This window comes from Mus musculus, chromosome 5, assembly GCF_000001635.26.
Source record: "Mus musculus strain C57BL/6J chromosome 5, GRCm38.p6 C57BL/6J".
NCBI classification, from domain to species: Eukaryota; Metazoa; Chordata; class Mammalia; order Rodentia; family Muridae; genus Mus; species Mus musculus.
In genome coordinates this window covers 53,620,892-53,633,474 of record NC_000071.6, presented here as the reverse complement: position 1 = coordinate 53,633,474, position 12,583 = coordinate 53,620,892, and the positions used below count along the sequence as shown (strand labels likewise).

Genomic DNA, 12,583 nt, shown 5'->3' with positions numbered 1-12,583 from the left:
AGAGTCCAGTTACAATCTATTTGGGGCTATCATTAGTCTACTATATGATCATATCCCCACCAACACCTTTTGCCGGCTCCTGCTACTAGATTTAGAATTTATTAACTTAACAAAACCTCAATTTTCCACCAATCAAAAGACCACAAATGTCAGATGGCATACAAGGCAGCCTATCTCCTCTCCTGCTGTAACCTGCTTCCCTGATATAACTATGTATTTTCTAAATCTCTTGATTTACAACTTTCTTTGTTCTGTTACCATAAAAATTCCATGAAACTGCTTTGATGTCAGCATGTTGTATTTGGAGAAACCTCAATGAATGTTTCTGGACCATGGTCACTTATATTTTGCTATAGATTAAACCTGTCTTTCATTCCTTTGAGGTGACAGCTTTTCATTCAACTCAGTACAGCACATCTACCAAATCTATAAGCACATTGATAATGCTTGTCTTTCTTAATATGAGAATGAACGGATTAAAACATAAGAACAGCATCTTACTACAGAGACGGAGGCCAGGCAGGTGGCTCAGCAAGTAGAGGTGCTTGTGATGCAAACCTGACAACTGTGAAAGATAACCTAATTCCTGAAAGTTGTCCTCTGATCTCCAGACACAGCCACTGACGTGTGCCCCCACCACCAAGAGCGAGCGAGCGAGCGAGCGAGAGAGAGAGAGAGAGAGAGAGAGAGAGAGAGAGAGAGAGCTAGCTACTAAACACTTTTCAAACATAAACCTTGCTTAGGTCAACAAAAATACATGGTTCACGAGTCTCAGGCACAGGATTTTAAGAGCAGAGAGATGTCTCCATGAAAGAGACAGGCTCTGTGAAAAGTATTACTCCCAGTAACAGAAAGAAGATATTTTGAACAAGAGAATATATACTTATTCTATCAATTACACAAAATAAAATATTGATAAACCTCACAAGGAAAATCCTCTGCTACTCAACAAATTTTAGCAAGAACATTAGTTAGCAGCTCCAAGCTTGCAGTTATAGAGGGAGGAAAAATAACAAAACTATCTCTGAAAGAATGTGTAGGCTTCTACCCCTGGGGCCCATCCATGGACGGTGAGACGATTCCCTTTTTTCAAACTGTCTTCTGACTTCCACAAACACAGTGTAGCGTCACACACACATACAATTCTTAAAAAGCAAATCCAGTCCTGTTGAATAGTGTACTCTTTACACCACTTATTTGTGCTTTTGACTAAAAATTTAAGTCATGTATAAAGAATTCCTCAGGCAGGGCTGGAGAGATGACTCAGCAGTTAAGAGCACTGACTGCTCTTCAGAAGGTCCTGAGTTCAATTCCCAGCAACCACATGACTCACAAAGTAAATAAATAAATCCTTTTTGAAAAAAAAAAGATTTCCCCAGGCCTCATTAGAGACTCTCCCACCAATACTGCTTACTTTGGGAAATATAAGACAGAACAAGGCAGGGTAGGCTTTGAACATTCCTTAAAAGAAGACATGGCCCCCACATTATACTCCCCCTACAACACAGTGGACACAAACCTCTTAAAATATTTTTTTTCCCAAATAAGACATTGTTTTCCTAAAGCAGAAGCACTTCAGGAGAGAAGCAAAGCTTACCCGAATTCTCCTGAAGCAGATATGCTAGTCTCCCGGGCTATCTCTGATGTAAAAAGATTACTAAAATGTTAAGAGTTTTAATGAGATCTAGGTGGCCTACCATGTGGTGGCTTTAGCACCAGCACACTATACTACACTGCAACAACAGGATATTCTCAGTTCCCCAAAGCTGTTCTTCTGGGTCTCTGAAATCCCTTCTGCGTTTTCCCATTCGGGAAACAACAGTACTCATCTGTAGCCTGTCTGTCAGCAAGAGCAGCTATTTTCTAGAACATGTGTATGCAGAGTTCATTCTTTTTTTTGAACTTCTGAACAGAAGTCTTTGTTCAAATGGATGTTAGTCTATAGTTGTGCTTTCTGTGTTTTAGTAGCATATGAGCACTGCCATCCTTAGGTAACAGCGTTCTGTCCTCAGATTGAACTAGAACTAGATAGATCCTCTTTCCCAACATTTAGGAAGGTATCTAAAGGCTTCTTCCTTAAGCACTCTATAAGAACCCAGCACTGAATCCGGCTGAGTCTTAGCTCCTGCAATAGACACTTCTGGGTTAGTCTGGATTGGTTCTCTTCTCACGGATGATTATATGTGCAGCTTCTCTGTGTGGCCGATAGAGCCCTGCTGTTTCCAGCACCCCACAGTTCTTGCTCCTCTACTGACCTGTCTGGTTGATGGAGCTCAGAGGGTCTCACTGTCTTACTCCTCTGCTCTTGAACTTTTTTTTTTAAACTGAGTTTCTTGGAATTTCAGTCTTTGACTCTATTCTGTGACAGTTAGATGAAACCAAAGCACAATTTAGTCTGGGGATAATTCTACCAAGACAGACTTGATTGTGGGATTTTTATTCTGACTATTGAAAGCAGGCACAATTCATAGCCTTTAGATGTGGTTTGTTTCCAGTTTTCCCCCCTCAGTTGTGGGTAGCTTTCTTACGTGTGTGTGTGTGTGTGTGTGTGTGTGTGTGTGTGTGTGACACAAGAAGTCTGGCGAAGACTGTTCTGCAGATCTGCGCTGTTGTCCCACTCTTGAGGTCTTCAGGAAAGAGACACACACTCACTGAGTTCCACCCCCTTGTTAGCTCCTCAATAACAGTTCTGTGATACTTAAATAAGTATAAACACTGAGATGGACAAACAACTATCTCAATATGTTACCTCTTTTCCAAAGTCCTTGGGACCAGAAGTATTTCAGATTATAGAGGATTTTATTGCTTTTCTATTTTGGAATATTTTCATAGATATGAGTATTTGAGCATCATAAATCCATGTTCCAAAATCTGAAACGTTTTAAGCCATTATTTTGGAACTTAAAAAGGGGTTCTAGGGCATATCAGACTTCGGATTTTCAGATTATGAATGCTCACTGTATAAAGACTGATTTTAGGGTTTTAATATTTTGTATCATCATTTGATTAAGATGTCCCAAATTTGTCTTCAAACCATCTTCTGTGGCTTAATACAATTTATTAAAACTTTTAATACAATTTTCTTTTCTTTTTTTCTTCCCTCAATCCTTCCTTTCTTTCTTTGATGTCATTATGCAGCCTTGGATGGTCTGAGACTCACTTTGTAGTTCAGGTTGGCCTTGAACACACAGAGCTCTGTCTGCTTCTTCCTCCTGAGTATAGTATTAAATAAAGGTGTGCACTACCATGTGGCAACCCACAACTGTCTTCAAGAAATGTCTTAGTAGTGGTAATTACTTGGTAGTAGCCTAAGCAGCCATCAATATGAACCAAGAAGAATGTAAATACAACAGAACACCACAGAGCTATTACAGAGAACTCTGCAAGTCTAAGGCAATATAATAAATACATCGTGGGTTTAAAGAATGCAGGACAACAGTACAGATAGATCCCAGTCTTCTAAAGAAAAAGAAACACACTCACTCATTCTCTCTCTCTCTCTTCCTCCCTCCCTCCCTCCCTTGGAAAATGGATTTTTAAAAAAAGGTCAATGTCGAGGAATGAAACTGTAAAACCACTGGTTTCTTTATTTTATAATTTTTAAGTTAATTCTTTGAAATATATTAAGAATATAGACTGTAAAATTAGCTTTACCTAATGAGAACACTGTATATCACCATAAAAGTGAGTAAACCTTAGGTTTTCTTTTAAAATGATGGGGGATCAAAATTCCAACTCAATTCTTCAACGAATTAGAAGGAGCAATTTGCAAATTCATCTGGAATAACAAAAAACCTAGGATAGCAAAAACTCTTCTCAAGGATAAAAGAACTTCTGGTGGAATCACCATGCCTGACCTAAAGCTTTACTACAGAGCAATTGTGATAAAAACTGCATGGTACTGGTATAGAAACAGACAAGTAGACCAATGGAATAGAATTGAAGACCCAGAAATGAACCCACACACCTATGGTCACTTGATCTTCGACAAGGGAGCTAAAACCATCCAGTGGAAGAAAGACAGCATTTTCAACAAATGGTGCTGGCACAACTGGCGGTTATCGTATAGAAGAATGCAAATCGATCCATACTTATCTCCTTGTACTAAGGTCAAATCTAAGTGGATCAAGGAACTTCACATAAAACCAGAGACACTGAAACTTATAGAGGAGAAAGTGGGGAAAAGCCTTGAAGATATGGGCACAGGGGAAAAATTCCTGAACAGAACAGCAATGGCTTGTGCAGTAAGATCGAGAATTGACAAATGGGACCTAATGAAACTCCAAAGTTTCTGCAAGGCAAAAGACACCGTCAATAAGACAAAAAGACCACCAACAGATTGGGAAAGGATCTTTACCTATCCTAAATCAGATAGGGGACTAATATCCAACATATATAAAGAACTCAAGAAGGTGGACTTCAGAAAATCAAATAACCCCATTAAAAAATGGGGCTCAGAACTGAACAAAGAATTCTCACCTGAGGAATGCCGAATGGCAGAGAAGCACCTGAAAAAATGTTCAACATCCTTAATCATCAGGGAAATGCAAATCAAAACAACCCTGAGATTCCACCTCACAGCAGTCAGAATGTCTAAGATCAAAAATTCAGGTGACAGCAGATGCTGGCAAGGATGTGGAGAAAGAGGAACACTCCTCCATTGTTGGTGGGATTGCAGGCTTGTACAACCACTCTGGAAATCAGTCTGGCGGTTCCTCAGAAAACTGGACATAGTACTACCGGAGGATCCAGCAATACCTCTCCTGGGCATATATCCAGAAGATGCCCCAACTGGTAAGAAGGACACATGCTCCACTATGTTCATAGCAGCCTTATTTATAATAGCCAGAAGCTGGAAAGAACCCAGATGCCCCTCAACAGAGGAATGGATACAGAAAATGTGGTACATCTACACAATGGAGTACTACTCAGCTATTAAAAAGAATGAATTTATGAAATTCCTAGGCAAATGGATGGACCTGGAGGGCATCATCCTGAGTGAGGTAACACATTCACAAAGGAACTCACACAATATGTACTCACTGATAAGTGGATATTAGCCCCAAACCTAGGATACCCAAGATATAAGATACAATTTGCTAAACACATGAAACTCAAGAAGAATGAAGACTGAAGTGTGGACACTATGCCCCTCCTTAGAATTGGGAACAAAACACCCATGGAAGGAGTTACAGAGACAAAGTTTGGAGCTCAGATGAAAGGATGGACCATGTAGAGACTGCCATATCCAGGGATCCACCCCATAATCAGCATCCAAACGCTGACACCATTGCATATACTGGCAAGATTTTATCGAAAGGACCCAGATGTAGCTGTCTCTTGTGAGACTATGCTGGGGCCTAGCAAACACAGAAGTGGATGCTCACAGTCAGCTAATGTATGGATCACAGGGCTCCCAATGGAGGAGCTAGAGAAAGTAGCCAAGGAGCTAAAGGGATCTGCAACCCTATAGGTGGAACAACATTATGAACTAACCAGTACCCCGGAGCTCTTGACTCTAGCTGCATATGTATCAAAAGATGGCCTAGTCGGCCATCACTGGAAAGAGAGGCCCATTGGACACGCAAACTTTATATGCCCCAGTACAGGGGAACGCCAGGGCCAAAAAGGGGAGTGGGTGGGTAGGGGAGTGGGGGTGGGTGGGTATGGGGGACTTTTGGTATAGCATTGGAAATGTAAATGAGCTAAATACCTAATAAAAAAATGGGAAAAAAAAGATAAAATGATGGGGGAAAAGTATTTGAATAATCATTTAAAAAAAAGCATCTATTAAGTCTTTCCCTTACACATCAAAGTCTGACTGGCTAAACATAGTTGCAGCTGTTACTAAGTTTCTAAAAATATTTCATTTTTAAAGTATATCCTTTTATTTCTACCCTACCCCCACCCTCACACCTTTTAGGAGTGAAGGAAATGGAGGGGCTCACGATGTATTATCAATATCTGATTTTCTCAGAGCAGTTCATGTTAGTGTCTAAAATGATAGGCTCTATATGCACAGTCAATGTTTAAGTGGCTAGTATAATGCTTACCTAGTGAGTCGTTTGGGTGGAGGCCGCTCACCAAACTTCCTGGAAAAAATTAAAGAAATAAAGTAAATAAGCTGTCAGATAAATACCACAGTAAACTATAAGGCATTAGAACATGTTCCTATGACTTGTCAATCTTAATTATCAACAGTCAAGGGCAATCATTTGTGCCCCAAAATAACAAATATAGACTACAGAGAGCTCTTAAAACCCAAGGCAGCGAGGCCCGAGATGGCTCAGCAGTAAGGACACTTGCACTCACTCCCTAGCACCAACAGCTCACAATCAACTGTAACTGCATTCCACTTAACTAAAACAACCAACTCAAATACCCAAAGAAGACAGGGAGTGACCAGAGCGAGTGCTGCGAGGACAGCTTGGTACCCACACCTAAGCCAAAGAAAGAGAAGCACAGCCACTCTCTGCTGCTGCTGTTGCAAGAACAGCACTCAGGCTTTGGAAGCACATTAATGAACTGAACAGCACAAAACATGGAAGAAATCTGTCAATGGGGTCAGAGCTTAAAGCAATTCCACTTTTCTTACTTTTACAAATTTTCTCCATTGTCTTGAAATGGGATTAAAAAGCAATACCAGTGAGCTACTGAAGGAAAAGGTGTTAAAGAAAACACTAACTGCTCAGTGGTAGCATGTGTACCCAGCCCTGGGTTCGTCTGCAGGAATCCCACTCCCCATAAAGTAAGGCAATAGGGACATGGAATGGGTCTGAGTTGAATCATATTTACTGAATGCCACTTATGCAATGCAATAGACACAGTGTCACTTTTATTACATTATGGTGAAAATGTAGACTGTGAATTTAAACACGAGGAACAAATTCAAACTGTGAAACAAACAAAATAAGAAACTGACCCAGTTAAAGACACAAAAACCGAAAACCAAAACAAACAAACAAACAAACAAACAAAAGCCCGGCGGTGGTGGTGCAGCGCCTTTAATCCCAGCACTTGGGAGGCAGACGCAGGCAGATTTCTGAGTTCGAGGCCAGCCTGGTCTACAAAGTGAGTTCTAGGACAGCCAGGGCTACACAGAGAAACCCTGTCTCAAAAAAACAAAAACAAAAAACTCAAAACCGAACAACATCATGTAACATATGGTTTAGGATGTTTTCAGTTGTAGAAGACATTATAAAATTAACAGTATCGGAATAAAACAGATCAGATTTCCTAATTTCAATTACTGTTCTTCCTTCTAGAAATACTCACTGTAGTGTTTAGAGAAAAATCTGATGCTGGCATTTTATCTTCAAATGCATCAAAGATAAAGAATCATCTGTGTGTTCGTCATATGTATGTTTAGACACATACACAGGAATAATATAAATGTGGTCAGTGTTCTCACTTGAGGTATCTGGGCGCCTATTCCAGAAACTGGCATCACGACACAACAAAAGGCCCGGCCCAGGGAAGTAAATAATCAACTCTTCATCAAGTCTGACTCTGCTGACTGCAGAACTTGGTGGTGAAAACTATCAAAACCATTCAGGGAAATGGTAATATAGCAGGCCTGTGGCTAGCTTCTTGGCACAGCTTTTATACTATCAGCTCAATTATGTAGTAGGAGCTGTAGATTAAGAACTATTAATACCCAGGTAAAAGATACATGCAGAGAAGCAAACTGTCATACACCGTCGGGCGTTTAAATATCGGTAATCCTTTGAAAGACAACTCAACAATGTCTATTCTAATTCAAGATGTGTGTATCTTTTTCTTAGTCTTTCAATGCTAGTAATTTACATACAGGTTGCTAATTTGACTCATGTAAAGACAGTCTTAAGGATGTTCAACACCATCTATAGCGATAAGACTCTCCAAACTACACATATAATGAGAAATCCATTGGTTACACAACAGCCCCCATGTATTACTGTACATACAGTGCAGAACATTCATTCTGAATGAGGTGCACATTTTTGAAGTGCACATTTTTCAATCAGTCTGTGAATACAGATGTAACACACCTACATATGACTTTCATTCACATAATTACCAGTTTTGATGATAAATTCCATTTTGTTTTATAATGCATTACAGAGAATGTAAGATTTTCCTCATTATTTCTTCAGTTTTGTAGATGTATCCAGCGAAATGAAAGTTACTCTAAAACCATTCTCAAGAGATTTCTAGACTCCAAGAACAACATTCTAGTCCTTTTTTAAGGACAACTTACACTTCCAAAAGCCTCTTAAATACCATTAAAGAGTCTCTGATCATAACTTGTTAATAACTTCTTCAGAACCTTCATTTCAGAGAGTGCCATGTGATGAGGTACAGTCAGTCATGGGAAGGGCTCTCTGCGGAGAGCACTGCCTCTTACTCTAAAGCAAACTGGTAGCATGACTGTTCTCTTGCTGTGATGAGACACCATGACCAAGGCAACAACTCAAGCAGAATGCATTCAACTGGGGGCTTGCTCACAGTTTCAGAGGGTTGTGCATTCTCATTGTTGCAGGAGACAAACAGGCATGGTGCATGGTGCATGCTGGAGCAGTAGCTGAGAGCTTTACACCCAGATCCATAGGCAGCAGGCAAAGACACTGGGCTTGGCATGAGCTTTTGACACAACTCCAGTGACACAACTCCTCCAACAAGGCCACATCCCTCCAACAAATCCTTTGTGTACCACCGACAGCCACAACTAGCCCCACAAGCACCAATAATGGCCCAGCCTTCCAACTTGCTAGAATTACAGGCGTTATATTCAGTTAATCCAACAATAATAGCTGTCTCCCAAAAGAAAGTGCAAGAATTTAGTAGTTGTTCAGTCCATAAGGTGGTCGCCTCAGCTGGTCTTCAGTATGTTAGAATCCCAAAGGAGGAGGCTCTAAGAGTGAAAGAAGAGCAGGGATAAGCTGTCTAGAGCAACAGCTTCTTTCTTCCTTATCCTTATTAGACTGCTGCAAGAAGGTGTGGCCAGGTTAAAAGTAGGTCTTATATTATGACCTTAAGTGATATAGATTTCAGGTGGGTCTTCCTGCCTCAAATGATCTAATTAAAAATCTCTCATAGGTGTGCCAAGAAGCCTGGGTTTTTAGGTAATTCCAGATGAAGTCAAATTGGCAACCAAGAATATCCATTACATATGGATTAACATCCAGAATACACAACAAATTCCTATATTTCAACTAAAAGCCCAATGAAAAAATACATACAGACATTTCTCTATAAGGTAAACAAATGAGCAATATACTCTGAAAATATGTCTTAAATCTCTACGAAAGAAAATACAAATCAAAGCCACAATGAGATAACACTACATACCCATTAGGATGGCTAATAAAAAACATACAAGTAAGAATGTAAAATATCACAGCAGCTATACAAAACAGTATGATTTATCAAAACAGGAAGGAGTATGACTGCGTGATCCACAATACAACTCCTCTTTCGGGCACATACTCAAAACAAGTGAAAGCAAACACCCAGAGGGTACATTCACCACACCGCAGCATTACTCACAACAACTTAAAAAGTGGAAAGAATCCACAATACCCCTTGACAATTACGTGGACAAACAAAATGTGTTCTATACAAAGAGGTATTATGCAGCCTAAAGGAAGATAATACTGGCATATACTACATGCATGAACCTTGAAGAAATGCCACACATAAAAGTTGACAAGTAGTATTGGGATCCCTAGAGTAATAAAATTCATAGTGAGAGAGAAAGCAAAATTGTGACTGTAAGGAACACATGTGCCTGTGGTCAGAAGACACTTTATAAATGTTTGATGCATATTTCTTGAATACAACAGCTTCTATAAAATATATCTTATGGCAATTAAGACAATAAATTCTTTCCAACCCTATTATCATGCTATAAATAAGTGGTACCAAGGAATGCAATAACAGATGTCAAATGAAAGACAAGGACCATGAGGTCTCATCTGCACAACCGATAATTCATCATTGCAAATAAAATATAGAGATGGCTGTTTATTGGACACATTAGCTTTCTGTGGTGATCTGAATAAGAGTATCCCCATAGACTCATATATTTGAATGCTTTGTCAGTAGGCACTGGCACTGTTTGAAAGGATTAGAAGGATTAGGTGGTGGGACCTTGTCTGAGTAGGTGTGGCCTTCTTGGAGGAAGTGTGTCACTGGGGGTGGGCTGTGAGGTTTCAGAAGCCCATGGGTCAGGGTATAGCTGTCAACTACTACATCAGTACCACGTGTGCTGCCGTGCTCCCCACCTAGATGTTAACTAACCCTCGGAAACTGTAAGCCAGTCCCCAACTGTTTTTCCTTTAGAATGTTGCTTTGGTCGTGGAATCTCTTCACAGCAATAGAACACTGACTAAGACACTTTACAAAGCCAGAATTTCATTCTAAAGAAAAGAGAAAACAGAGCAATCGGAAACCTGGTCTAACTCCATAGAGCTAAAAAGTTGTAGACAGGGGACATGGTTCAAATCTGACTCCCAAACCAAGTGATTCTCTTTCTCCACAGCTTTATCAAAGTTGGTGGTATTTCTGACTCACAAAGGCAAAGCTTTCTCCTACATTTTTCCTAAAGACTCACTTTTAATTTAAGTGTATGAGTGTTTGTATGTGTGCATGTATGTGCACCATGTGTACCAAAGAGGCCTAGAGGGCATCAAATCCCCTAAGCTGGAGTTGTCAGCAGCTGTGAGCCACCCAATGGGAACCAAGTGTGTTCTACAAAGGCAGCAAGTATTCCTAACCACTGAGACATCTCTCCAGCCCAGCCATCCCTTAACTTCTAATTACATACCAATCATGAAAAAACAATGAGAAAACACCATAAAAAAAAAATCTATAAGGACACTCCTTGTTTTCCTGCCCTAAAATGCCCTTTTCTTCTTTGTGATAATACTCATTTGCCTCTCCTATTGTACCATATTTAATCTTTCTGGGGGAAAGCTCTTCAATAAAGTATTTATGAGTAAATGAAAGTTACATTCTAATGATCAAATGTTATCGTAATTCAACCAGAAAATATGAAGACTGGAATATAGTTAAATAAGCCAGAAAAAAAAATAAGACTGTGGTAATGGCTCTAAAGGTTAGTCAAATTCAGATTATAAACAAGTTTAAGTAACCTAGAAACCGTTTCCACAATGAGCCAGACTTATTATACACTGGCATTTTAGGCCATCCTTTTATGCTGGCCAAATATTATGGCAAACATACACATGGACAGCATTATAAGATTGTTCTAGACACATTAAACATTGACTGAAATAATGTCAAAACATCTAAAATGGACCAAGACATTCCCTTGGTTTGGTTCTGGTATACCTGAAGAAGCCCATTTGTGTTCTTCCTATTCAAACAGACCAGACATAAGGGCTCAGAGGAGGTGAATTTTTCAGTTTCCTCTTTTTGTACAGAGTGTGGCAAATGACAGACCAAGACAGCCCATGGTAAAAAGAAGTACCAAGAGGCCAGCAAGCCTTATTCTGAAGGAGGTATTTTGTGGTGGGTCAATCTAGGATTTAAAATTTATGGTATTTTCCTAGCATCCTTGTGACTGACTTTTGTTAGTCTACTCACTTCTGGCTTGACTTGCCTTGTCTGAGACACAAAGGTTGATCTCAGTCAATGTTCACATTATTACTCTACAGGAAAAATACAGAGCAGCCTTTTGTTTGTTTAAACTGCAAATATTGGGGGGTGGGATGGGACTGGAGAGTACAAAAAGATAAGGGAAGGAGTCAGAGACACTGGAGCCAAGAAGAGCAGCAACAAAAAGAGAGGAGAAAAAGACTGTTTTAGGGAGTGTCAGAACCACCGAGTCAAAGGAAGCAAGAGTGATGGAGAATCCGGTAGCTATAAAAGGGCAATTGTCCATCTCTCAACAAACCAAATCTGGTCAATCCCAAATATGGAAATGTTTTAGTTGGATACGGCTTTTCTTCTGTGGGATGTGAAAAAGATCACAATCAGTTTCCCTATAAATAATCTCATTTCACTTCAAGAAAAGGCTCCAATTATTAAGGGAGCTACTTTCAAGTTCTGCTCCAGTAAAGCCCGTTTTTCCAGTGCTTTTCAGTCAGTCTCTAGCTTCAGCCTCCACACCTGTGAAATGGGAATGCTGGGCCCGGGTAAAGCATGGCTAATGAGTGCAAAGCACTTAGCAAGGAACACGCTGCTGTCAGCACAGTAGCACACTGAAGCCTTCCTAGCCTTTAGAGCAGTGACTCTCAACCTTCCTAATGCAGTGACCCTTTTATACAGCTCTTCATGTTGTGGTGGCCCTAACCATAAAATTATTTTCACTGCTACTTCATAGCAGTAATTTTGCTACTATTATAAATCATAATTGTAAATATCGGAGTCTTCTGATGGTCTTAGGTAACTCCTGTGAAAGGGTTGTTCAAGCCCCAGGCATGTTGAGAACTGCCTCTTTAGACCCACTAGTATCTGACTCACTAATGTATTTGCAGCGACATAGATTGTTTCAAAAATAAAACAAACAAAAATATTTTGCTGTTCTATTTGTAAATCAAACATCAAGCAATTAAGAGTATGGATTCATCCCATGACA

General features: G+C 39.9%; 1 protein-coding gene across 9 annotated transcripts in view; it reads right to left on the bottom strand.

The window, feature by feature from the left end:
* The window catches only part of Rbpj (recombination signal binding protein for immunoglobulin kappa J region), a 101,667-nt gene that overhangs the window by 23,971 nt on the left and 65,113 nt on the right, over positions 1–12,583 (bottom strand). For all 9 annotated transcript variants that reach the window (NM_001080928.1, XM_030254222.1, NM_001277116.1 and 6 more), the window contains one exon: positions 6,054–6,092. In NM_001080928.1, the coding sequence (NP_001074397.1) occupies positions 6,054–6,092 (39 nt within the window). The remainder of the gene's footprint in view (positions 1–6,053; positions 6,093–12,583) is intronic.